This window comes from Ceratotherium simum, chromosome X (genome assembly GCF_057802395.1).
Source record: "Ceratotherium simum simum isolate JZ-2026a chromosome X, ASM5780239v1, whole genome shotgun sequence".
NCBI classification, from domain to species: Eukaryota; Metazoa; Chordata; class Mammalia; order Perissodactyla; family Rhinocerotidae; genus Ceratotherium; species Ceratotherium simum.
In genome coordinates, this window is record NC_141940.1 from 117,096,631 (window position 1) to 117,124,499 (window position 27,869).

General features: G+C 44.1%; 1 protein-coding gene across 6 annotated transcripts; it reads right to left on the minus strand.

The window, feature by feature from the left end:
• Positions 1-1,527: 1,527 nt before the first annotated feature.
• LOC101390508 (POM121-like protein 2) lies at positions 1,528-27,869 on the minus strand. 6 transcript variants are annotated; one of them, XM_087426376.1, is made up of 9 exons: positions 27,357-27,668; positions 19,115-19,309; positions 12,384-12,581; positions 10,022-10,087; positions 9,675-9,775; positions 8,365-8,590; positions 7,366-7,428; positions 6,346-6,502; positions 1,528-2,851 (listed from the first exon to the last, which is right to left on the minus strand). In XM_087426376.1, the coding sequence occupies exons 7-9, from the start codon at positions 7,368-7,370 to the stop codon at positions 2,078-2,080; spliced, it is 936 nt and encodes a 311-aa protein (XP_087282502.1). In that variant the 5' UTR covers positions 7,371-7,428; positions 8,365-8,590; positions 9,675-9,775; positions 10,022-10,087; positions 12,384-12,581; positions 19,115-19,309; positions 27,357-27,668; the 3' UTR covers positions 1,528-2,077. The 6 variants fall into 6 exon arrangements, with proteins under 6 accessions (XP_087282502.1, XP_087282498.1, XP_087282500.1 ...); XM_087426372.1 differs by lacking the exon at positions 27,357-27,668 and adding an exon at positions 27,704-27,869 and having other exon boundaries at positions 7,366-8,590; XM_087426374.1 differs by lacking the exon at positions 27,357-27,668 and adding an exon at positions 27,757-27,867 and having other exon boundaries at positions 7,366-8,590.

Below are 27,869 nucleotides of genomic sequence, written 5' to 3' on the forward strand. Positions count from 1 at the left end.
ATAGTACTTAAAGAGGCTCTAGATGGAAAGAACAATACAGGCGAAGTGTCCAAATGACCTCTTACCTGGTTTCTGGCCTCCTCTATTATGCCAGCAATATTACTTTGTATTTGTTTAATTTCTATAAATGGCATGTGCTACACATAATCTCCTACTTCCCATCTTTTTCATTCAACAGTGTACTTCTGAGAGTTCTCCTTTTATAAAAAAATGTGTAGTTTAGTTCAGTAGTTTGCACCGGGGGGTGATTTTGTCCTGCAGGGGATATTTGGCAATGCCTGGAGACATTTTTGACTGTCACTGCTGGAGGTGTTCCTACTGCTACCTGGTTGACAGAGGCCAGGTTTGCTGCTAAACGTCCTGCAATGCACAGGCCATCTCCCCGACAGAGAATTAGCTGGGCCAGTGCCCAATAGTTGGGAAACCCTGGGCTGTTTCTTCCCTTCCACGTGTGGAATGGTATTCCCTTGAGAGCACACACCATATTTACTTGACCCATTCCCCTAGTGACGGCCATTGAGGTTGTTCCAGTTCTCTGCTCTGACAAAGAGTCAGAGTGAGCTGTGAAGAACATCCTCATCAATCTCTGTGGGTGTGGGTGTAAGAGAGTTTCTAGTGGCCACTCTCTCTTCTAGGAAACACTTCCAAATGCTGCTCCAGGACGGCTGGAACCCCTGACACCCCAGCGCAGCCTGGGATTTCAGTTCTCTGCATCTTTAGCAGCACTTGATATTATTTAACTGTTTTAATTTTTGCCAACCTGAAGGAGTTAAATAAGTTACTCATTTAATAAAATACATGTTCTGGGTACTAATAAGGCCAAACATCATGAATAATTCACACCCCACACCATCCCACAAAATCGGGGAAATGTTTTGGCAAGCAGGCACCACTTCATTTTGCTCATCCCTGTATCTTTGATAGGTGTTTTAAAACCACCCATTTTGGGAGACCAAGCTTGACTGTCTCTGCCAGTAGAGGTCACTGTCCCCAGTGGTTCTCCACAGGAGGATTTTGCCACCGCTCCACCCCCACCCCCACCCAGGAATATTTGGCAGTCACTGGACACATGGTTTACTTTCACACTATGGGTACGAGACTGGCACCTAGAGGCTAGAGGCCAGGGGTTCTGCTAAAACCCTACAATGCAGAGGACAGCACCCAACAACCAACCAAGACTTATCTGACCCTAAATGTGAACAGTGCCGAAATGGAGAAACCATGCTGTGTGGGGGCCGGCCCGTGGCGTAGCAGTTAAGTGCGCGTGGTCTGCTGCTGGGGGGCCGGGTTGGGACCCCAGGCCCGCACCGATGCACTGCTTGTCAGGCCATGCTGCGGCGGCCTCCCATATAAAGTGGAGGAAGATAGGCACAGATGTGAGGCCAGGGCCTGTCTTCCTCAGGAAAAAGGAGGATTGGCATGGATGTTAGCTCAGGGCTGGTCTTCCTCACACACACACAAAAAAAAACCATGGTGTGGACAAAATCCTAATATGTGAATCTCTGAAAGAAAGACTATGACAATCTCTATGATAACAAAGCTGTACCATTATTATTATTTAAAACAAGAACAAACTTTCAACTCTACAAACTGGGCAAATAGTGGAGAAGCACACTTTCCGGGTGAGTGTGTCCCCAGAGAAAAGGCAGGAGAGGGTGGGCAGGAGGAAGGCAAAGCTTTTCATATCAGCGGTGTTTCTTCAGATTGGGCTCTGCAGGGAACAGAGAGGGGCTTCTGGGGGCTTGGCAGACCTGCCAGTCAGGGTGGTGGGAGGCGGCCTGGTGGGTCAGTGACTCATGGAGGAGTAGGAGAACAGGGGTCAACAGGGTAGAAGAACTGTGGGTTTGAGTCTCAGCAGGTGGTGGGGGCAGGGCCTTGCCTCTTAGACAAAGGGGACATCAGGCTGCAGGAGGCCCCAGGCCCCAGGCCCCAGGGAGTGCTGATCCGCTCCCAGGTCTCCAGGGAGGCTCTGGGGCTGGAGGTGTCCTTTCAGCAGGGTGGGCAGCAGACAGGGAAGGCTCAGGGAAGGCTGGAGGTCAGGCCCGGAGTCCGTCTCCTCCTCTCAAGCGCTGTTGCATCAGGAGCAGACGCGTCCCCTCAGAGGCCCAGGCCTGGGCACGAAGGAAGGGATCACTCCATTTCTCCATACGGGCTTGAAGGCGGATGGTCTGGGCGGGGGGCTCGGGCTCCTCTCCTCGGTGTCAGGGATCTCAAACCAGAGAGGTCCGTCGAACTTCTTTTTTCCTTTCGGGCACAGGCTGAGGGCCTTCAGGACGGTCTCCTTGGCACAGGGGTCCGGGGGCTCCTCGGGGGGTGGACACCTGTAGACGCTCCCTCCGCTCTCAGGAGGATGGATTTTGACGGTCACCGGGCCCCGGGTGCCTCGAGGGTTCCGGACGTTCCAAAGGCACTGCTGCACGAAACTCTGATTCTCGGAGAAAGCCAGCCCCATGGAGGTGAGGCGGGCCGCCCTGCTGGGGAAGCGCTTCCGGGCCTTGGGCACAAAGGCCCTCCGGATGGTGGCGTGGTCCCCGCCGGGCGGGACGGTGGAGCGGGGTTTGGCTCGCATCCGACACTGCTGGTGGACGTGGCCGGCTGGGCCCTGATCCCAGCGTGGCGGGCGGCCGGCGGGCCTGGGTCGCTGGGCCCTGCGTTCCGGGGCGGGGGGCGGCAGCGCAGCCTCGGCTGTGCCCAGGTACTTGCCCAGGTAGCTGCCCATGATCGCGGTGCGGCGGGGTCGGGGCCTTCGAGGGCGGATTCGGCTCCCAGATGTGTCCGAGGTCTGTAGATGCGAAGCGCAGGGGGTGGGGTGACCGTTGGCCTCAGGGCACAAGGAGTTTGCGTGGCGAGGCTGCAAGGATAGGCCGCGCAGAGGTCGCAAGCATAGCGCATGGGGGGGTCCGCACGTCGGCGCCTTCGGGGCACGGGGTTGCGCATGCGCCAAGCCAGCGCCCCGAGGGCACAGGGACCTCCCGGGGGCGCTGCCTGCTCTCTGAGGACAGGGGCACGTCCAGCTTCCCACGGCTGGTCCCCAGTGCTTGGCTGGGGGCAGAGGGGCCTAGGAGCACCTTGACTTTTGTACTCGACACTTAAAGGGAGAAAATATACTAATTTCTACTAGGTCCTGAAAATTACAGAAAATGGACAGAAGGGCGCTCTTTCATTACTGTAAAAACAAGCCTAATACACTTAAATGCTCTTTTAAGGAAAAACAACGAATTTACTTTTATTAGTAAAGGGGATGTGTGCTTCATTCTTCTAGAATGGTTGCTAATGTCACTTTTTGCCATTTTGCCCTTAAGGAAATGGTGAAAGCCATTCAGGATTTATGTTTTAGCACTGGCGACGTTGATTTAACGTGGACTCTCCTAGAATTGTCAACCTTCAAACATTCATAGATAGATCGTGTTCTCTCTGAACACTAATGCCATTTCTCTCCCATCATTTCTACTGGTAGTCTTGGAGTAGAGTGAGGCACATTTCCTACTAATTTTGAAAACATCCAACTTCAGAAACAAAGCATGTAAGGGCTGCTGGGTAACTGATTATCCTGCTTAGGTTTGCAGGTCCGTTCAAGGTGGTGTGAATGAGTTTCTTCTTGTTAAAATTTCCCTCAAAAGCACATGCAGAATGCACCTGTTGGGCTGACCCCAATGCGAGGTTGGGAGAGACAGAAAGCAGAAGCCTGCAAGGAATCCAAGAGTGGGCAACAGATTCACTCCAGATCTGAGAGGTGGACTGCTGAATGGTGAGGACACTAAGTAGAGCTTAGTGAGGAAGCACCGTTTCTGAGGTCAGAGAGAGACCAAATGTTTTGGGATACAGGGGTGTGGTTAGCTGGTGGGTGTGCGGAAATGAGATCTCTAACAGTCTACTCCCTGATGAATTCTTTTTTTTTTTTTTGGCCAATTCCTTATTTAAGGAATGATCCCCAGGTATATGATTTTGAAAACATAGAGAAATTCCTACGGCATAATTTTCTTCTTAAGGCATTTTTCATGATAGAAATAACTTTTTATACATAACTAACATACCTCTTAAGATGGTAAAAGCATCAGATTGGATGGTCTAATCCCATTGGGTATGGATTCCTTATAATGTATTTTTCTTTCCAATGTCTAGAGAATTTCCCACATCCTATCTGCAGTATAACCCAGTGGGTGTCATTCTGGTTTGTGGCTAATGACCCTCTGACAAACCACAGTCTGCTGGTGAGCCGTAGGCAGTAATAAGTGAATCACTCATCTGCCTTTACTGGTAAATCAACGTGTTGATTAATTAAAAGCCATTTTCATAGACACTGTTTTTTCTTATGCACCAAGAAGTAAAGAATTTCACTGGTTAGTTGATATTGGAGATTAGCATATATCAGTGGTGCTCACCCAGGGGTGAATTTGCAATGGACATTAGAGAATATCTGAAGACATTTTTGATTGTCACTTCTTGGGGGTACTGCTGGCATCCAGTGGGTTGACGATGCTAATAAACATCCTACAATGTACAGGACAGCCCCCTACAACATAACTATTGGTATATTTATTGGGACCATGTATAATTTATGGAGAATAAACAATTCATGGGGAATAACAACTTAAGGAGAACTGACATCAAAGGAGTCTTTATGATGTCTTCCTATTCAATAACATGGTATTTTTTTTGTAATTATAATTTATAATTTTACTAATAATAATTTTATTAGTTCAAGTTTTTTGTGTCCCTTAGGAATGTTTTACAGTTTTCTTGTTAACATTTTATGGTAAGTTCATTCAAGGTATTATAGTTTTTTAGCTTCCATTATAAGTAGGGTTCCTTCTTCCATTATATCCTCTGTGACTTATATATGTCAAAGGAATTGATTTCTATAAATTATTATGGTACTCCACTAATTGTTTCTCTAATTTCCTTTACCTTTTTTGGTCTAACTTTATTGACTACTACCAGAATTTAATTCAACTTAATATTTAATATGCTAATAATAGTAGAGTTAGTAGATATCCTTTCCACACTAGGCATACTATTTACTTTTGAGTTGAGATTAAGCTACTTTATCAAGTTAGGGAATTCTCCTTTCATTCCTGTTTTATTAAAAAATTTTTTTACATAGATGAATTTTGTCAAATATGTTTTAGGACTCTATAGAAATGAAAATATGAGTTTTCCCTTTAGATTTGCTGATAGGATGAAGTATACTAATCATAACTATATCATTCCTAATATTGAACCATCCTTGAATTACTGGAAAAAACCCTACTTGGTCAAAGTATATATTTCTGATGTACTGCTGGATTCTGTTTCTTTCTTTCTTTTTTTTTTTGTGAGGAAGATCAGCCCTGAGCTAACATCCATGCTAATCCTCCTCTTTTTGCTGAGGAAGACTGGCTCTGAGCTAACATCTATTGCCAATCCTCCTCCTTTTTTTTTTCCCCAAAGCCCCAGTAGATAGTTGTATGTCACAGTTGCACACCCTTCTAGTTGCTGTATGTGGGACGCGGCCTCAGTATGGCCAGAGAAGCGGTGCCTCGGTGCACGCCTGGGATCCGAACCTGGGCTGCCAGTAGCGGAATGCACGCACTTAACCGCTAAGCCACGGGGCCGGCCCTGGATTCTGTTTCTAATATTTTATTTAGCTTTCTTGTTTTTCTAAATATTCTTGAGAGATACTGGCCTATTATTTACTTTTTTGGGGGGGTGTCCAATCTTTGGCGGGTTTTGGTTTCATTGTTATCTTGACTTCATAAAAAAGAATTTGGAAGCTTTTGTTCTTGTGAAAAAAAATTTTATCAATTAAAATCCAATACAAACAAGTAAAAGCAGTTATTGCAGTTTGGTTAGGTTATAAATTATAGAGGATTTTGTGTGCTGATGTAGTAACTACCACTTAAACTTTAGTTTCTATAGGAAAAACAAATACCAAGTCAAAACTCCTGAGTTAGAATAAAATTTCTGTACACACATTGTTTGGTTCTGTCTTTACCCTGCGATTCCATAGTAAAATTCCCTTAAGGAAATTAAAGAGTTTTGAACACATCCATTTCCAGGCTTCATTTCTCCATTTAAAAGAGTCTTAATTTTTATAGATATTCTACACAATGCACATACAGTAAAATATATGTCATTGTCAAGAATCAAAGTAAAAAGCTTATGTTCTATGTTTTGATTCCTCTCTCTGGTTAATTTGAAGCATCTCCAAATTTCATGTCCAAACTGAGATAAGATGTTAGCACATTTTAATAAAAATGTATGAGCACTACAAGATGTTAAAAACTGATGCCAAAGATTGAACCCAGCCTTGTTTTAAAGGGGCAGACTAGAATTTCCTGAGATAGAAATGTGGAAAGACCATACCTGATCATGATCAGTCTCTACAGGCTGCTTCTTAATGATCCAGGTGATGGACTTGGAGAGTGGCGGGGTAGTCAGGGACCCCGAGTAGATCCAGTAATCTGGGCAGGTGGGCGTCAGGCAGGGAAGATCAAATGACCCAAATTCCACAAGGGCGTCCCTGGCCAAGAGAAGGGATCACTGAGCTATCATTTAGTGGTAAAAACCAGTCAGGAATGGGATGATGAGGCAATGATTCTAGGGGTGCCTAGGGACCAGCAGTGGTCCAGAGGAGCTCCAGGTACCTCTGGACACCTTAGGACAGAATCATGCCCATGCTTTGTTCTTGCAATTAACTGTGTATTTTTTTTATTGAGATATAATTGACTTTTTAAAAAATTGACATATAATTGACAACTGTGTATTTCTGATACTCGTCAGTGGGAACACAGCAAAAACCATTTTCTCCCTCCATTCTAGTGAGTTTACAGCAGGTGGTCTCCTCTGAACTCTTTGGGTTCATAAACAAAGAGGCTTTTCTTTTTTAAGAGAGACTAATAGAATTCTCCTTTCTAAAATGCAATGCAAATTGGGAGGAGCCAGGATCCTGGACTAAAAGGGAGAGAGAGAGGGGGAAGGAAAAAGGAGGAGAGGGAGGGAGAGGGAAAGAGGCAGGAGGGAGACAGACAGAGATGGGGAGGAGAGGGAAAGAGAGAGAGAATATATGGACTTCCAGAGAGCAGCCCCTTTGGGATTCTGAATGTTGAACAATTAATCTTGGGGGTTGGACAAAACTATCCAACCTGAAGGATATAGGTACTGTTCTTTAAAGAATCATTTCTGTCCCCTGCAAGGTGTCCCAGAGCAAGGGGCTCTTTCAACACAAGCATATAAATGGCAAGTTGTCTTCTCTGCAACTTTCAAAGAGAATCTGAATGACACTGAGATTAATTAAATTTTCGAATTCACAGTGCTTTGTTAGTGTTTTCACTCTGAGACTGAAACATAAAGTAGATTCAACTGACTTAGGAAAAAAAACATTACCTCATGTTTAATTGATGGCATAGTATCCACCAATTTCTGTAGCTCTTTATGATGTTTGTGTAGCTAAAGAACAATAAATGAGAAAACATTAAAAACAAGTGACATCTCACTCTAGAATTGTAATGGAATGTCAATTAAAATCAGATACCTGGTGATTGCCTAAAAATAATCCACAGCATTGAAACTGCACTTAAACTCACAATTTAGAATGTTATAAACATCACTGAATGAAAGTAGATACAAAACAAATGAGTAGGCTGTTTGCTCACAGGCCGGAGCCCACAATCTGCAAGAAAAGGCATCCCCTGTGCCATCAGCCTCTCCTGCTGAGCCTCGCCGGCACTTGGCACACAGGGGCTCTGGAGGCTGAAGCTTTCAGAGCCAGCCAGAGCGTGGTAAGGCCCACCCTTCAGCTCAGGCCCCTGAGTCCTCAAGGGGCTCATTCCTGGAACCTCAGCATAATAACCACATTTTCCAGTTTCTGTATTTGATGCTTTGATATCTGAGGCCTTGCTGACACTAGAGGAATTGCTCCTCCCAGGGTTAGCTAATTCCTAGACAGAACAACAAACTGGGAACATGCCTTTCATAGGAAAACCAGCCAATCCAGAGCCTAGACCCTTACTCCCTCCTTTATAGGGTTCTCACACTCTGGGCCACTATTCCTCTGCCCTAACCATCCCAGAATCAGGCACCAGACAACGAGGGAGAGCCTCTGTCCCAGAGCCTACTGAAATTATCCAAACTAGGCAATCCTAAGCCTTCTTATGCTGCCTCACCCATTCCTTCCATGGAAACCACAATAAAGGATCTTGTCCACATTCTCCCCTTGCTCTATCTGCCTCCTGACCAACCCTGGTGCTTCCCCATGCGGCCCTGCATGGTGTGTCATGCCTCCTGTTTTTAGGAATCTGTGAGTGTAATAAAATTCTTCCTTCGTGACAGTCATTTCCGTGTCTGTGTGTCTTACCACACCTGATTAAAACAAATCCTACGTACCCTTAAAAACACTTGGCCTCCGGAGTGGATAAAGCAGGGAGTTTGCGGGAGGCCTGCACCTGCTGAACCTGCAAGAGCCCAGAGGCCCTGCAAAGAGCATGGTCCACAGATTCTCAATCCAGTTCTTCAGTTGCTAGCAGTGTGACCTGGCAGGAAAGCACTTCACCTCGTTGAGCTTCACCTTCTTCATCCGAAAAATGGAGATGCCAGTATTGCCATCAGAGACCTCTTGGAAAGATAAATGAAGCACTTAGCAAATGTATAGTCATGAGCACTCATAAATATTAGTTCCTTTCATGATCATTTCCCATAGTTGTTTGCCTTTATCTTTTTATTCCATTTAAAATATATTCTTAACTAATCTCACATTTTAACCATTATTTATTTGGTGCTATTTGCCTTTAACCTTTTATTCCAGTGCCTAAAAATAGAAATGTAATGCAAACCACAGAGGCAATTTTAAGTTTCTAGGAGCCACATTTAAAAAGTTAAAGAAAAAAAAAATTGGGCCAGGCCCGTGGCTTAGCAGTTAAGTGCACACGCTCCGCTGCTGGCGGCCTGGGTTCGGATCCCAGGCGTGCACCAAGGCACTGCTTCTCTGGCCACGCTGAGGCCGCGTTCCACATACAGCAACTAGAAGGATGTGCTGCTATGACATACAACTATCTACTGGGACTTTGGGGGGAAAAAACAAATAAAATAAAATAAAAATTATAAAAAAAAAAGTTAAAAAAAATAGGTGATATTAATTTTGATAACATATTTTATTTTACCAAATATATTCCAAATATTGTCATTTCAACATGTGATCATTATGAAAAATTATTAGTGAGACAGTTTCCATTTTTTCCATACTAAGTCTTGAAAATCTGTTGTGTATTTTACACATACAGCACATATCAATTTGGATGCTAAATTTTCATCGGAAATACTTGATTTGTATTTTTACACTAGAAAATGTGGATACACATACCCAAGTTGTTCCAAACATTTTTAAAAGTTTCCAATAACTGAATTGAGTATCAGTTCTTAACTTTAAATTAATTAAAATCAAATTAAATTAAAAATCCATTTCCTCAATCACACTAGCCACATTTCAAGTGCTCAACAGCCATACCTGGCTTGTGGCTACCACAGACAGCACAGTTTTATACCATTTGAAATATATTCTTAACAATCTTGTGTTTTAAGCATTGTTTATCTTACCAATGTATTGATGCCAATATTCTTAAAGTAAATAACAATATTGTAATGTTCCATCTTTTCATTCTAGAATACATCATTTAAATAAGTTGCTAAGATTTTTTTACCTTTAAAAATATTCGTATAATAGCCATACCATCCTCCTTCCTCCAGTTGCTGCATTCTCAAAGCTTTCAAATTTGACTGCACTCTGATGCACCAAGTGCAGCTGAAACACCATCAAAAGAAGGATTAATGCCTGAGCATATAGGATCACTCCAAAATAAATCAACAGCCTTATTCAACCTACAATATTTAATTATGTCTCCTCACCCAAAATAAAGCAATATGACAATCTGATGCAAAATGAGATAGAAATAAAGAACAGGAAGAAATTTATGCAGGAGCAGCAATTAATATTACTTTGGAATAAAGAGATTTATTTGGGGAGAAAAATAAAAGAAAATTTACATACCAAAGTGAGTAACATTTCAGTGAGGGATCAACATTTGTTCATTCCTATCTTGATTTGCAGGAAATACTAAAATCCAAAAAAATGCATTTGCGTCAAAAGGAGAGAAGATGCTTATCTTGAGAGAAATAGATTCTCCCTATGGGGATTAGGAGTTGAAGGCACATTTCTTCTTTGAGGGATAACCACTTAAAATGTGTTTCTTTCTATTTTTAATGTAACATTTAAAATTAAATTAGGGGAAAAGTTGTAAGAAGAAATTTTATTTTCTTATGTGCTCCCCATACTTCCCTACAAATTATTCCTCATCCATCATTCATGAACTGACATCACCATCCCTCTGGCCTCCCAAAGTGAGACACCTCAAGGTCATAGTTAACTTTGCCTCTAACTTGAAGAGGTCTCCATCTCCAAGTCTTAATGCTTTTATTGTAGAAACGCTTTTTAAAACTTGCTCCTTCTCTCTATTTCGATTGCCACAGCCTTCATTTAGGCTCCTACCATCTCTCAGTTGGATTAAGCCAACCTTGTGCACCTGCACTGTTGCCTGGGTTAATCTCAAAAAATAAAGCGACTAATTAATTAAATGAAATCATGCTGTGCCACTCTCTTGTTTAAAAATAACCCGTGTCTGATGAGCCTGCCCTCCATCTATCCTCTTAAGCTTCAATGATCACCATTCTTCCTGCCTCTCCCCACAATACACATTCTGGCCACTTTGTTTTTTGGCATTTTATGAACATCTGCTTTTGCACACGATTTTCCCTCAGTCTGGAATGCCCTTCTAATCCTCTTGGCAAACTCCTATTCATCCTTCAATACCCAACAGAAATGTCGCTTCTTAGTGAAATCATCATAGACTCCTCTGAGCAGGCTACATCACAGCCTCCTCTGTGGTCCCACAGCACTTTCAGAAACCCTTTTCCAAAACACACTTGCTTTTTAATTCTACTTTCATGTGTGCTTTTCTTACTAGACTTTGAACTCTGGGAGGTCAAGAATTGAGTTAGTATTTCTGGTACTTAGTGCAGTGCCTGGCACATAGTTGGCACTCAGTAAATGTTGAATGAATAAATAAATCAATGAATGACAAAATACATACATGTTATTAGGTGACCAAAAATACAGAATGTCTTTTTCTTGCCTGACTATTCTTTTGCTCTGTATTGCAAACTTATCATTTAAAATGCAAATAAACAGTATTACTATCTAATACAGAAATTATTTGTAAAGTCAGCAAGCAGAGGAAGATTAGCATATATTCAACACACACACAGAAAATAAATTTCTAGCAAAGTTTTAATTTTACGCCCTATCTTCTAGATCAATTATAGAATCTATGCATAGAGAGATATGTATTAATAGAAAATACTACTTATACTAGTAGAAGGAAACGTGCATAAAACTGAGAAGGGACATTTTTCTTACGCTCAAAAAAGTCCAATGATGAGCCAGCAATTCCACTTCTGGGTATATACCCCAAAGAATTGAAAACAGCATCTCAAAAATGTATTTGTACACTAATGTTCATAGTAGCAGTATTCACAATAGCCAAAAGGTGGTAGCAACTCAAGTGTCCACGGACTGATGAATGGATAAACAAAATGTGGTCCATCCACAGAATGGAATATTATTCAGCCTTAAAAAGGAAGGAAATTCTGATACATGCTATAACATGGATGAAGCTTGAGGACATTATGGTAAGTGAAATCAGCCAGTCATAAAAAGACATATACTGTATGATTCCACTTACATGAGGTACCCAGTATTCAAATTCATAGAGACAGAAAGTGAAATAGTCATTGCCAGGGACTAGAGGGAGGGGAAAATGGGGAATTACTGTTTAATGGGTACAGAGTTTCAGTTCTGCAAGATGAAAAGAGTTCTGGAGGGCCGGCCCCGTGGCTTAGCGGTTAAGTGCACGCGCTCCACTACTGGCGGCCCGGGTTTGGATCCCTGGCGCGCACCGACGCACTGCTTGTCCAGCCATGCTGAGGCCGCGTCCCACATACAGCGACTAGAAGGATGTGCAGCTATGACATACAACTATCTACTGGGGCTGTGGGGGAAAAACAAATAAATAAAATTATTAAAAAAAAAAAAAAAAAGAAAAGAGTTCTGGAGATGAACGGTGGTAACGGTTACACAACAATGTGAATGTACTACTGAGCTGTACACTTAAAAATGGTTAAAATAGGGCGTGTTATGTGTATTTTACCACAATTTTAAAAAAAGGAAGTCCAGCGAGTCCCATGCCGCTGCTAACAGGAGAGGTTCCTGCTGGCATGGAGGCAGTGTGATGTGGCCTGTGCTGACATGAAACTGTCCCTTTAACTCCAGACAAGACCACCAGTCTGGCTCTCACCTGATCTATCTGCAGAATCTTCAAACTCCACGAGGAAAGAGTACCCGTTGTTCCAGATGTGGAGGCAGGTGGTCGGGTCATAAGAGACGGTGAGCGGTTTTAAGCCGGGATTGTAGACACTGTCCCTCCACCGGATGTTGATGGGCGACTGGCGCTCGTCCCCCGGGGCCAGGTCCACGCTCTCCCAGAGTGGGTACACTAGGAGAAAGCACATCCGGGCTATCAAGATGTCCAGCATCTGGGATCACACACCAGCCAACTCCAGTTGTGGAGAGCCTGTTGAGGCTGATGGAATCGAAGAGTCTTAGGAATTAGCTGCTTAGGGGCTTAATCGACTGACTAAAGCAGAGGACAAAGCGGGTCAGAGAGCACCTTGCAGAGAAGCAGGCTTCTGCTGTCTTGTCAAACTAAAGCCACTCAGTTGAGCTTCTAACTTCACCTAAACCAAGTGAGACCCAGTCCTGTGATAACAGTAAAATGCGTGGAGATTAGCACCATGTGGACACAGAGTATTCTCAAATGAGTTTCTTTTCTTTATTGATAATTTTCTGAGCTCAACCTGCCAAATTAGTTTTAAATACCGAGATAAATTAATGACATTTTCAATAACGGACTTATTTTCAACAAAGGAAATGAGGGAAGAGAAAGAAGAATTTTTGGACAGAACGTTCCACCAAGCACGGTAAGGTTTTAATTGGTTGGCTGGGAGAAATGAAGGCTTGTGCGGCATGCATCCTATAATTTAGCTTGCTGTTTCAAAGATTTCTGGAATCCTATACACAACGTAATACTACAGGCTTCCAGGTGAGATGCGGGCACACTCTAGGGTTTTGGAAGAATTAAGAAAGATACCAATGAATCTGGGAAGAAAAGGAGTAATTTCTTCTTAGTGTGAGAAATCTAAGTCAGATGTTCAGGGTTTTGGGGCCGTGTCATAGCATAGAGGAGAAAGGGGGAAATAGGGGACACAGAGATATCTAAGCCCTTAAGGAGAGACACAGACACTTCCTGGATCACAGCAGAGAAGGATGTCAGAGGGAAGAGAACCAGAGAGATTGATCCCATTGGAGGGATTACACTGTCCCATATAAGTGTGTATGCTGAGTTCACCTCCATGTAAGCAAACTGTGAGGATTAGGCAGCCATCCTGCAAACCTGGGTAGAATCTTAGCATTGCTAAGGTCCCTGGAGTTCTGTTTGTCACATGCATAGCTGTGGACATTACATATGAAGGTGTACGTGGACCGTTTGTCCCACATGGGCACTGATGACATCACTGATGATGATTTTTCTACCCAAGAGTCAAGCACCAGGTCTTTGTGGCAAGTCTCTGATAAATCTCAGTGGACTTCCTGTGACACAGATAGAGCTGTTGAGACATCCATGCATGATGGATAGAACCCACGCGTATAATCTGGGGTGCTCCAGTTCTCTGCCCTTTAGAAACACCATGGATGGGTAGAACCAAGACCAAGAGGAAAACTAGAAGAAATATGGATGGACATAAATCATTACAATGACCCTCTGCACCTCACCCCACCGCTAAGAATGAGTCTAAGGATTTGAGAAAGTGACAAGGCAGCTGCTACCCAGTAAACACCCCCTGTGTATGCCAGGGTCACTGGCACTCCACTTTTCATAAAAACAAACAAACAGAAACTTGCCTCTGGTTTACTCTTACAGAGGAGACATTTCTTTTGCTTGGGTAGCTGCTGAAAGCTATAAATTCAAAATCCTAGCCTTAGTTGTTTTTTTTTTTTGTGGCAAAAATGCTATCAACATAGAGCTCTCCTGAGAGTAGACCAGTGGTTCTCAACAGAGGGAGCGATTCTGCCCCTAGAAGACATTTCGCAATGTCTAGAGACATTTTTGGTTGTCACAACTGGAGGAGAGTGCTAGTGACATCTAGTGGGCAGAGGCCAAGCATGCAGCTAAACCTCCTACAGTGCACAGGATTATCTGCTCTCAAATGTCAATGATGCCAAAGCTGAGAAATCTTGGTCTTCCCAAACCCAGAGTATTCTTTCTTCCCGCTATTTCTTCCTATAACACAGTACTGTCTTATCTCTGGAGAGATCTGAACCCAATGTTTTATTTATTTTTCTTAGTATAAAAGAACTTCTTCCTTAGAGAAGAAGAATTTTCTGTTTCAGAAACCTCAAATAGAAAATGCATTTGAACTGGTACGATATATTAATATTATAATCTGATTAGAATGCAAATTAGAAACCCCTAGAACAGCCCTGATTCAGTTTTAAAGATGCCCAGCATAAAAAGACCTTTTAACATCCTCCCCCTGAGATACTCAGACTATGGCTGAAGATTTGAGAATCACTCTTCAAAACCAACTCACGAGGGTCTCCTGTGAAGACCAGGGAGGAGGTGGAATAATGAGCAGATCCCTAAGACGATGCCCTCTTTCACCCTTCATCGTTACCCACTTCACTCAGGAAATGCCCAGAATTTACTCTCACACCCACGAAAACACCAGCCCAAGAAAACCGGGCCTAATCCTTCAATTGCTCTTTTATACCATAATGCTTCTATCAGTTTATGCCCTTCGGTTCGCAAGTTCAGCTTCCAGAAGGTATTCTTCCCCCCAACCCACCTCCTTCTTTAGGAACTCAGGCCATCCCCCCACTAGGGGCCCTTGGTCACTGGTCCCTTAGTGAAGCCAGCTTTTGCCAAGGGCTTGTTTTGCTAAAGACAAATTCACATTTTTTTTTTTTTTGTGAGGAGGACTAGTCCTGAGCTAACATCTGATGCCAATCCTCTCCTTTTTTCTTTTTTTTTTAATAACATCAATTATAATTTTATTTATTTATATTTATTTATTCCCCCAAAGCCCCAGTAGATAGTTGTATGTCATAGTTGCACATCCTTCTAGTTGCTGTACGTGGGACGCAGCCTCAGCATGGCCGGAGAAGCGGTGCGTCAGTGCACGCCCGGGATCCGAACCCGGGCCGCCAGCAGCGGAGTGCGCGCACTTAACCGCTAAGCCACGGGGCCGGCCCCTCCCCTTTTTTCTTGAGGAAGACTGGCCCTGAGCTAACATCCGTGCCCATCTTCCTCTACTTTATATGGGATGCTGCCACAGCATGGCTTGACAAGTGGTGCATCGGTGCGCGCCTGAGATCCGAACCTGCAAACCCCAGGTTGCCGAAGCGGAGCTCGCGCACTTAACCGCTTGCGCCACCGGGCCGGCCCCGACAAATTCACATTTTTGTTCTCTCCTCCCTTCCTCTTCCTCCATTTTAACCAAACACAGATTAAAACGATTTTTTGGTAGTTGCTCATACTTTCCCTCAAAACAGGAAGATGATTAAGTGTACTGACCACAGAGCCCTCATTTTCAGGTTCTTCTTTTTTTTTTTTTTGAGGAAGATCAGCCCTGAGCTAACATCCATGCCAATCCTCCTCTTTTTGCTGAGGAAGACCTGCTCTGAGCTAACATCTATTGCCAATCCTCCTCCTTTTTTTCCCCCAAAGCCCCAGTAGATAGTTGTATGTCATAGTTGCACATCCTTCTAGTTGCTGTATGTGGGACGCAGCCTCAGCATGGCCGGAGAAGCGGTACGTGGGTGCGCGCCCGGGATCCGAACCCGGGCCGCCGGTAGTGGAGCGCGCGCACTTAACCGCTAAGCCACAGGGCTGGCCCCCAAGGGGCTCTTAATCTTCCCATTGTTTCTCAAGATTCTTTGAAAGTTAATGGAAAACAGTCTCGGTATCTCAGCCTATATTATCTGGGGATTAACAGAATTCTTTGTGAAGACATTGCAAAACAAGCTTTTTAATACTGTTGTTCTTTGAAATTAATTGGAGAAATAACTGAACAACTTTCTAACACAGTGCACTTATAATATAGACTAGTCCTGTCAAAGAAAACTTTCTCTAATGATGGAAATTTCCAATATGCTAAGTGCTGGCGACATGTGGCCAAAAAATTTTAATAAATTTATATTTATTTGCATGTAAATATAAAATGTATTTATATGTAAATATACACATGGGGCTAGTGGCTATATTTTATACAGTGCCACTCTATTCCAAGGTGTCCTAAAAAGATATGTTTTTCTTCCTTCTAAAAGTAGGGAGATCATGAACATTAACAACCATTGGAATAATAACAAACCTGTACCATTTCTATTCTAGACGATATTCTTTATATTTCATTAAATAACAAATTAACATTAATGGGCCGGCCCTGTGGCTTGATGGTTAAGTGCGCGCGCTGCAATGCTGGTGGCCCGGGTTCGGATCCCGGGTGCGCATCGAGGCACCACTTCTCCGTCCATCCTGAGGCCGAGTCCCACATACAGCAACTAGAAGGATGTGCAGCTATGACATACAACTATCTACTGGGGCTTTGGGGGGAAAAAATAAAATAAATAAAATCTTTAAAAAAAAAAAAAAAACAAAAAAAACAAATTAACATTATTAAATTTATTTTCCTATGGTCTACGATCTCACGCCTAAATTTTTTTACGTGACAATTAGGCTAAATTTCATAGATGATACACTAAGTGAAATTGATTTTATTTTCATCTTGGGTAAGAGGTGCAGGCTTTTATCTTTATCATATGACTAGTCCCCAAAGTTAGGACTGTCAGCGGTTACTGTCTGCTACCTGAGATGACATCCAACAGCAAAGTGAGCTGATAGCCAATTACCTGGGGGAGGGTGGGGAGGGCAGGTAAAGCACAGAGCGCAGGGCTCCAGTGAAATGCTGCTTTCTGAATTTGCCATAACCTCCTCCTTCATGTACTCCTTATTCTGCTTCAGCCAATCTTAAAAATGGTCAAACACGTGAGGGAGGCACTGAGCCTATGATGATGATAAAGATGATGACGATGATGATGACAATCGTAGTAGAAGCAGCAGCTGCTAATGCTGAGTCCTCACTGTGTGGCAGGCACTAGCTAAGGACTGTACACGTTATCTTTTCTCTCTCAACAATCTTGGGTCATTCTTGGTCACAAGTGTACATTGAGCCTTCTGCTGGGGTACTGAGCTTCCAGAAACAATGAGATATGTCTTTACAACTAAACAGATGAGGGATCAGGATATCCAAACAGGACATGCTCAGTGGCCCAGGTCAGCAAAGACTATAATATTCTCCTGGGTGAAAACAGGGAGGGACAGTATAACATGCCAAAAGCAAAATCAAATGATGACTGTCACCCGTTTCTTCTAGTAACTTACAAATAAGAACATTTCATCTGATGTGGGAAATTAATCAAGGGAAGCCCCTACCTCCTCAAGCCATTACTTTTTGGTTTTTGTCAACACTAAAAGAAGCAAACTATCTTAAAGACATGAGCATACTGGATGTCAGACATTTTATTTACAGAAAGATGAAAGTTAAAACAAAGAAAAACTCCACGGAAAAACCCTACACTCACACAAAACTTTAGTAACTAGATAAATACGACTATTTTTTTCCACTTGAAGCCTGAGACCACAAAGTGCCAGCATTGAGAATGAGCCAGTCCGAGTAGGATGTGGGTCTGCTGGTAGGAAGCCACACCCAGCAACCAAAAATTTATTATGACTCCGGCCAGTTTATTTTAATGACAACACAGTCAATATTGGAGGAAACAAAATAAACTTACAATAAAAATATATTTATGAAGCAGTTTCAAGGCAATGGATTTAGCTAAATTGGCACTAGTAATGAGTTCCTTTTCTTATGTGCACACAGGGTCAAAGAGAGTAAACCCAAGGAGGAAAAGTTAAGAAACTTAGAATTTTGAAGCCAGCCAACATGTGAAAACTCTGTGAATTCATCGTGAACAGTGGGAAACATACAAAATACACTTCACCATTTCTTTAAACTCATCTCTCCACCAACATACACATTATCCTCTCCTACCCTCTCAGTGGTTCTCTACCGGGGTTATTTTGCCCCCAGGGGACATTTAGGAATGTCTTGAGACATTTATGGATGCCATTCAACATCTACAGTGCACACTACTGCCCCCGACAACACAGAGTGACCCACTCCCCCGTCAGCAGTGTCTTGGGGGAGAAACCCTGCATCACAGGGACGTGGATGGTAAGCTGTATTTCAGGAGGGGATCGAGATGCGAGAGGTGTCAGGAAGACCATCTGCTGCCTCACTTGTTCTTCTGTGTTTACAGCAGAGCACACACTGGCAAACTGGTCAGCTAGAAGTAACCCTGTAATTTTTAACTCGGTATGAAATATTCCCGAGCATGAAACTACTGAGCTTGCAAACATTAATATGCAACTTCCAGAACATTAAGATTCACAGAAATAATCTGCAGTTTGTTGATCAACATTAGTAAGAAGATAATTGCTAACAAGAAACAACAAAGAACAGGTTCTCAAGCATTTGAAACTGGGACATCTTCCTTCTCCTATTTTTGCATGACATCATTTTAACATGTTAAAATTGGTCAAGAAAAGAACTTTCCAAACTTTATTGCGGTAATCATTTCGCAATATATACGTGTATCAAATCACCAAGTTGTACCCCTTAGATTTATACAATGTTATATTTCAATTATATCTCAATAAAGCTAGGAAAAAATAGAACTTTCCATTTACTTTAAAAGACAAATAGAGAACCAAGTAGCTATTCTCACGGTTCTGAAGGCAGATGATCCCACTCTGGAACGCCACTGACATCGTAGCCACAAACACTTAACACACGTGGTTGGTAGGAAACAACAAGCCTTTCGCTGTCTTGAAGGCAGCGGTGTACTCACAGGCTCGGTTCCGGGTTTTGTAAGTGCAGGTGTAAAGGCTGCAAGGCCTCACTGGCATGGACCTCGGAATCTGGAATCTTCTCCACAGTGACTTGCACGGAGAGGTTTGGACAATGACCCTCAGGCGATTCATCACCTCCATCTTTAGCTTGAAACCTTGATCAGTTCCCAAATAACTTGAAGGAACCTAATGACCTAGAGTTAGGAGGACAGAGGAAGAAAAGCTGTAAACAACAGGGACTGAGAGCACATGGACCCCTCTAAGTAGGGCAACAACATTCAGACTATTAGTACACACCCGGGGGAGGGAGACCCAAATGCGAGTCAATAGTTTATCCAATCTTGTTCCTCAAACTTATCGGTCATCCCAGGATGACAGACTGATCTGCTTCCCTCAAGTGCACTTCACCCTCCTGCTGCACACCAGCCATGTACACTTTAGTTCTTCCAACTCCCGATGAAGCTCCCTCCAGCCGGTGCAGATGCTCCTACTTCCCCCGAACTGCTCCTCCTCCATCTGTGCCCAGTTATTTCCTACCCTCTCCTCAGGTGACCCACTCCAGTCACTTCCTCAAAGCCTGCCCTGGCCACGTGCTCACCAGGTGAGCCCACCGCCCTCTTCTTCTTGGGCATGGTGCTTATCTCAGCTGAGTTAAATACCTGATCAGGGATGTACTTTACCACTCCATCTCCCCAGCATCTAAGCCCCATGGTGGCAGGGACTGTGTCTGTCTCCATCAGAGCTGCATCTCTTAGGGACACAGTACCTGGCACATGATGGCTGCTAGATGAGGATTAGAGGAATGACCTGAGCAGGCTTCCTTGGCGATGGAGAAGATGTTGATCCTAATTTCAAGAACCCAGAACTGTGAAGTGACTGCCGGCGTCTTCTTGGACAGTATTAAGGGTTTTTCCTTTTCTTAGATGTCACTATCATGCACTTATAGGGTTATTTGTACTTTTGAAACACTTTTAAGTGCTTGTCCTTTAAGAGGACGGTCTCATATCCCTACCTATAAGATCTGAAGGACCCCCGAAGTCCTGCCTGATCTGAAGGGGAACCTACCCGAATACTTGAAGCTAACCTAGTCTCACAGGGATGGGAATTCCGCCAGCAAACATTTCATTTCAACATTTATTGTCATTTCCTTTGCTCCAGGCTCCGTGTTGCGTGCTGGGATGCAAAGACGAACAAGCATGAACTCTACTCTCCCAGTTTGCAATTTCTCCTCTTTGGAGCCTCTTGAAATGCACATCATAAGGGAAGGGAAACACACCCATCCAGTTCACAGCAGGCGTTAGTGCCTCCTCAGATTCTACCCTCAGCCTATCAGAGGCCTCTCAACAGTTTGGCAATGCTGGGGGGAGGACAGGTGACAGAAGGCACAAAAAGAAAAACTGAGGGGGCACCAAGGCACACGTCACTTACCAACGTGAACTTTATTCGTTCATGCCATCTTTCCAAGGAGAGTGTTAGATACAAAAAAGCACATTATGATCCCCAGCGATGCTGAGCAAGGAGGCACACACTCTGATTTCACCCTCCCCTCCCTCATGTCCTTCACTGCTATTAATTGGCTCTGAACCAGCTCTTCTCCCCTGTACTGCTGCCCTTGACTCTGCGAGATCTGAGCTAGAGGGGAGAAGGCTACAGCCAAGGGGAAGGAGAGAAAGTCACACCTGAGGTGCGCCCAGTGAAAGCTGGAAGCAGAGTTACTTCCTATTACTACCCTGCAGGAACAAGTGAGGGCTCCAGGCAGAACTTTTTATAACTGGCTATCAGCAAGCCAGGTCATGGACGAGTATTGCAAAATGAAGTGTGGCAAGTAGCCAGCCTTTCAGCCTGGTGCCCTGCGCTCTGTCGTACGCCTCATTGTGCCAATGAGCACAATGAACTCAAGGAGCAGAGACACACGGTCACCACATTAAAGGGGACTGGTAGGAAGTTCATGAATCCCATGGAGGCTCCTCACCTGCAGGCCTAACTTTCCACCTGGGCTCTTTAGGCCAGTGACACCTAAAGTATGTCTGTATTGCCTAAAAGTGTTTGAAATTCTCAAAACAAGTTACAATTACTTTTGTTTATAGTTTTGTGTGTATGTGTTTGTATATATACATTTTTGGTGGGAGTGGGTATGTCAAAATGTATCCTATTTAAGATATACAAAAGTCTGACTCAGGATTTCAAATATAGACTGGTAATAAATTTTCAAGATATTATCTTGATAGTGCCTTGAGCCAAATAAGAATATCTTGTTTTCAAATACCTTCATTAACCAAATTAACTGAGCAGGCTTAAAGAATAATAGACCATTGGCCACCTCAATTCAGAATCTTTTTCTGCTTTTCTTTCTTAATTTTCTATTTTGGAAAACTTTAAACTTATACAAACAGTGAAAGTACTGTAATAAAACCACCTATGTACCCAATACTTCTTGTCACCAATTGTCCGTTGGTGGCCAAGCATGTTTTATTTATACCCTCCCTCCTATTTCCCTTCCCTGCATTATTTTGAAGCAAATCCCAGACATTTTAGAAACTTATCCATGATTGTATTTTTCATAGAAAAATATCCTCCAAATTCATAGTTTCTTCTCCATAAAAATTATCTGTATGAAATGGCCTCTGGTGATAGTTTATTAACAAAATATGAAAACGATCAATTTTTCAAAATTAAAAACATAGCAAAAAGCCCAGTAACCCGATACTTTCTCAGTGCCAACCTATCCCTTAATGTAAACACTTCACTTCTCTCTTGATATCTCCACCCTACTCTTGGATGAGAGCTCAGGTTAAGAATGTTATACTTCTTTCTAATTTGTAAGACTATATCCAGCATGAAACTGCACAATTTATTTATTTATTTATTTATTTATTTTTAATAATTTTATTTATTTATTTTTCCCCCCAAAGCCCCAGTAGATAGTTGTATGTCATAGCTGCACATCCTTCCAGCTGCTGTATGTGGGACGCGGCCTCAGCATAGCCGGACAAGCAGTGCGCCAGTGCACGCCCGGGATCCGAACCCAGGCTGCCAGCAGTGGAGCGTGCGCACTTAACCACCAAGCCACGGGGCCGGCCCAAACTGCACAATTTATAATTGCAGCTCAGCAGAGTAAAAGGATTATATGAACTGAAATGTTTAAGATCAATAAGGCTTAATGTACATCCTTAAACTTATGCAAGAAAGAACCCAGAAGCAGAGGAGCAGGAAAAACAGATGTTTAGTAACACTGAACAAGAAGTCGACTCTTTCTGTGACTTCAGATGCTGCAAGGTCTGAGAAAACTCTCAGAAAAAGCTGTTAAGTGTTATATAAATTGTGAAAATGAATAAAGAGAAACCTCATATAAAATGGAGTCAGCAAGCCTTAAAGGAGGAGCTCTCATGTGCACGTACTTTCCGTCACAGCTTATTTTATAATTCTGGGCAGGAAGATGCTTACTTTACTGCCTCAGCAGGAAGAAAGATTCTTCTCCTTGCCCAGCAACAGCCGAGCCAATGAGAAACCACCATGCTCAGCCAATGAGAGGCTGTCACCACCCTGAACTCTCGCTTTCCTCCAATGGACTATGGTTCATAACAGCCCCTCCCAACTTCCTCCTTTTTCTCTATAATGTTCCTCTCCTTTGTTTGAGGGACTTAACCTGTGGTTCTGCCACAGCTTGCTTATCGCAATTTGCAATTCTTTGCTATTCTCGAATAAACCCATTTTGCTGGTAAAATAACTGCCTGTTTTATTTTTAAGGTCAACAAAATGAAAGTAATTATTACACAAAGAAGTTTGCTAAAATGCTACCATGATATAAATGCAAAAACTAAGAAAATAGAAAGCAGTTTTGGATGATTTTTAATATAATTTTTTTCTTTTTCTTTTTAAGACAATAACATCAAACAATTCCAACTAAACAGGATTCTCTCTGATAAAATCAATTTGACAGTAAAATGAAATTTCAAAAACTGCTAAGAGATATGGGGAAACTTTGCCTTAATTCTGTGCTTCTTTCCTGGCACGGCAGGCTGGGGCAGACCACCAGGGCCTTGACCTTGCCTTGGGGACTGCCCTGCACTCTGTGCACAACGATGAGGCTGGCAGTCGATGACACCTGGCCCAGAGGAAGTGTCTCCTGCCCACTTCTAGACTGGCTCTCTAGGGCTGGGGGGACACAAGAGCTCAAGGGCCTGATGCCGCCCTCATCCTCTCTTGGGCGTCCTCCTCCACAAAGCCCACTCAGCCGTGGGCTGCATGTAGTGGCCTGGAAGTCTGAACCTCTGTCTGTCTCCTAAGAATGCTGCTGATCTCACTGCAGGGGATGCTGACTCTGGGGATTACCTTTTGTGTTTTTAGACAAAAAGCCAAAACAAAATCTTGTTTTTCTGTAACAAAGCCAAGTGTATCTGAATTTCCCATCATCCCAAGTCAGCTATGAATATCTGTCACAGCACTGGCTAAGCAGACGCCCAGGGGATGCAGTGGAAGGTGGAGCCGGATGGGGATTTGAGATTAATTCGGGGAATATGAATTTCCAAGAGACTGGAAGACTTTCAGATGTTATTCCAGGCATAGGATGAAGCCCTGATGGTTTCTGATGACCCCATCAGCACAGCACAGGATGGATGGGAGTGAGCAAAGACTGGAGCCAGGAAAGTCAGTGACGAGGTGAGTCCTTCACCCATCCTTCATTCACCCCACCACTCTTTCATTCTTTCATTCATCAGGACATCAATCCAACATCTAGTAAATGCCAGGCACTGTTTTAGGCTCATCAAGGGAATAAAACAAAGTCTCTACCATTATGGAGCTTACATTCTAGCAGGAGGAGACAGACAATAAACAGCAAGCGTATGAATGAGTAAATTATGAAGAAAATTAGAATAGGTTCAGTGAAAAGTAGAGCAGGGTAAGGTGAATTTGAAGTGTTGCACCTTTAACAAGGTTTTCAGGGCAGACCTCAGAGAGAAGGAGAAATTGAGGGGAAGACTTGAAGGAGATGAGGGAATTACTCACGTGGCCATCTAAAGGAAGGACATATATATAAAAAGATAAATATATAATGTGCAAATATATATAAAAAAATATACAATAGTGCAAAGACCCTAGGTGGGAGCATGTCTGGCACATACAACGGACAGTAGAGAGGCCAATATGGCAGGAGTGGAGTGAACCAGGAGGAGGGTAGTAGGAGAAGAGGTCGAGAGGTAATGGATGCCAGATCAAGTAGACTATCAAGCCACTGGAAAGGTTCTTTCTCTAACTCAGGGTTTCTCAACCTCGGCATTGTTGACATTTTTGACCACATGACTCTGTTTTGGGGGCTGTCCTGTGCATTGCAGGATGTTTAGCAGCACCCCTGGTCTCCACCCACTAGATGCCAGTGACACTCTCCCTCCAACTGTGACAACCAAAATGTCTCCAGACATTGCAGATGTCCCTTGGAGAAGAGGGATCGCCTCTGACTGGGAACCACTGCTCTCACTGAAATGGGGACACAATGGAGTTTTTGTACAGAGGAGGGACATAATCTGATTTACATTTTTAAAAGATCATTCAGGGTGCCCTCCTGGAAACTGACTGGGATGGGAGGCAGGGAAGAAGCAGAGAGATCATTCAGGATAGTCCTGGCGCTGGAACAAAGGATGTCACAGTGGACATGGTGAGAAGTGGTTGGGTGTTACCTATATCTTGGAGATACAGCCCATAAGATGTGAAAGAAAGGAGTCAAGGATGACTGGAAGATTCTTGGCCTAAGCAACTGGAAGGATGGAGTTGGCATGAACTGAGATGACTATGACAATGTGTGGAAAAGGTTTGGGGTGGGAAATCAGTAGCTCAGATTTGGGCATGTGGAATTTGAAATTTAATTCCAATAATCCAAGTGAGAGAATATGAAGCACTGAACTAGACAATGACAGTGGAGATGTACAAGGTACTCTGTATTCAAGAGATCACCATTTTGGTAAAAAACATAGGGTTTGTCACTCAACTGGAGGACAGAAAAGGGAAAAAGTTGAGGAAGGCCTTGTGATTTGACAGCTGGAGTGATGCTGGTGGTAGGCTGAGGACGAATCCCTGAACAGCGAAAGAGAACCTGGCACGAGGAGCAGGTGGGAAGGGAAAGATGGCACTCTTACTGCCAATCATATTGGATTTGAGGCGTCAAGAGGGCAGGCGAGAGGAAAAGTCTAGAAGAGAGCTGGCAATGCAGCTGTGGTGCTCAGGAAAGGTCATGAGGCTAGAGACAGAAGGACAATCCCCTCCCCCAGGAGTAACAGGCACTTATATGTTCCTTATCTGCTGTTTTGCGGACTTAGAAATGTGTGAAAAAAGAAAAGATTCTAAAAGCCTTTTAAAATCATTCATAAACCGCGTATTTATTAAATGCCTCGGCTCTTGAACTCTGCCTCATTAAGCCATTCATATGTATACAAAACAGATAGACAAAAAAAAAAGCACCTACTAAAGGTTACAATTACACTGAAAAAAAATTCCTTGATACTAATCAGATTGACCCTTCACTTTCTCACTTCCTGATTAGAAAGGAAGCCAGCCTTTTACAATTCTCTGAAATTTAAATTAGAGGATATGTTTCTACGACTTGACTGAGAAAGCTCAGCTTCCTCCTTTCACACACTTCTTCCCTGAGAGCATGATCCCAATTGGCGGTTGCCAAAGGTTTCAAAATACACTTCTTAACCTAGTCTGTATGCTGCAATTAACTGCTCTAGTGCAGCCAAGAAATGAAATGTATTTCCCTCTTTTCATCAGATTTTCCCAATATTCATATTCAATCAAAAATTACTCAACTTTTACTGTGTTTCAACCATGAGTGGTGGCAGCCTTTTGCCTGGCTCCAGAGACAACAGGGCAGGTGTGTACAAGCACAGGAATGGTGCCCTTTAGGCGAATTTCAGTCCTGGTACTCAGTTTACAAAGAGTAAAGGAAGAAAACCCTAGAAAGCTGAAAGGTTTTCATTTCCAAAATATTCAAGAACAGTGCAGCTCTTTACCAGTGCCCAGAAGGGAGGGTGGGTGGGCTGAAGTTTTGGTTCACTGGAGATTCCAATGGAGACTGAGAACAGTGACCACTCTGAGAGACATACAGGGAAAGCTTATGGGGAGGGTATGGGGCAGCTTCTTCACCAAGAGATTTCTGACTTCTCTCCATATTCCAGAAAGACTTTTAAACAACAGAGTGGAGATGGACAGACCGTCAGTAAAGGAAAAAGAGAAACCAGAAAGCAACGTGCTTTTCAGTAGCTGACGGAGAATAAATGCTACTCAAAATAAGGTATACACATCTTCATCATTTCCCCACATTTCTCAAACTTTCTCAGCAAAGTTAAACCAGGGAGAATTACACTGATAATAACGAGTTCCCAGCAGCCTCAGAGCAGTAGCTTTTAACTCATACCACAAAGAATCACAGCCACCAACAGCATATTTTGTAGGTTCTTCCCCTCCAGCTCCGAGGCACAAAAGAAAAACGACAAAATAAAGAACTGACAAGTACAGAAAGCTCAGATTTGTCCAAATAATACAGTTATGCTGCTGATCCCCTGCCCTGGGGGGGGCGGGTGCCTGTGAATCTGCCCTTAACCCTTGGCATAGTCACGGGGAAGATCAACAATGCAGCTCTGAGCGAGTCTCAGCTTCCCGTGCCTCAGTTTCTGAAACTGCAACCACCTCACCTTCCCAAGTCTGTGGGACAATTGTTCTACCGTTAAATAGAATCCTAAGGGGAGGGTAGCTGTCTGCTGACCCTCATAGTGGAGGAACAGGGTTAGAGTGAGAAAAGAGCGATTCCCTGCCTCCTCTCCCCCCATTCTACAGAGAAGCCCCGCAGGGACTGTGGGCATCCTCCCGGGGCCAACAGCTGTCCCGGATCCGGGGCCTATCGCAGCGTGTAGTCGTGAGTGGCGGAAGGTCCCTGTCCTCTTTGGTAGGCTACGCTCCCCTGCTGCCCACGCTCCACATCGCCGCGCTACCTTACCCGAACGTTTCCCTGAGCGCGAACCCCTCCGCTCGCTACCGGGAAGACAAGCTCATGCGCGCGGCCATCTTGGCTACGCCCCCTTACGGCTTGCCACGCCCCGCACGCAGGGACACGTCATTTCGCTTTTTCACGTCACGCCCGCGTCCGCCCGGCCCACGTCCCCGGCAAAGCCTTAAGTCCCGCCGCGGCCACGCCCCTCGCGTCGGATCGCGAATTTGCTGTCCGCCCAGCTAGGGCCCTGGCTATACCTCTGCTGCCGTTGCTCCCGGCCTCCAGCCGCGGCCCCGTCCCTGCTCTCCGCCCGGGGCCACTCTTCCAAGCTGGACCATCTTTGTCAGGCCCGAGAGCGGCAAAGCCACGCCCCCACGCATGTGCCGCGCCCCCACGTTGACGGTACGTCCCTGCGCTCCGCCTACACCACGGCCCTTCTTCCTGTTACGTCATTAGCGTCCCGTACGCTACTCCGTGACCCGGCTTTTCCATCGGTGGCCACGCCTCTGATCTGAGTCCTTTCACATACCCCCGGCCACGCTCGTTCCGCTGACCCCACGTCCCTCCCCGTGCCCATTTCCCTACTTTCCACTCTGGTAATTACTCTGCCTGTTCTCACTCCTTCCGCAATCTCGACCAACTTTGTCGTGCCCTTACGAGCGGCCACTCCACGCCGTTCACGCAGCGACTAAGTCCCACGTTTTCAGGTCACGCCCCTCCCGACATGGCCATCGCCGGCTCTCTTTCTCACGGTGTCCAGGCCCCGCCCC

Coding starts and splice junctions, on each gene's coding strand:
- LOC101390508 (XM_087426372.1), bottom strand. CDS start 7,454: ATGTTTTCTCATTTATTGTTCTTTAGCTACACAAACATCATAAAGAGC. Junction 6,503..7,365: donor TGCCATCAATTAAACATGAG/GTAATGTTTTTT, acceptor TCTCTTGGCCAG/GGACGCCCTTGTGGAATTTG. Junction 2,852..6,345: donor TAGAGACTGATCATGATCAG/GTATGGTCTTTC, acceptor CTATCCTTGCAG/CCTCGCCACGCAAACTCCTT.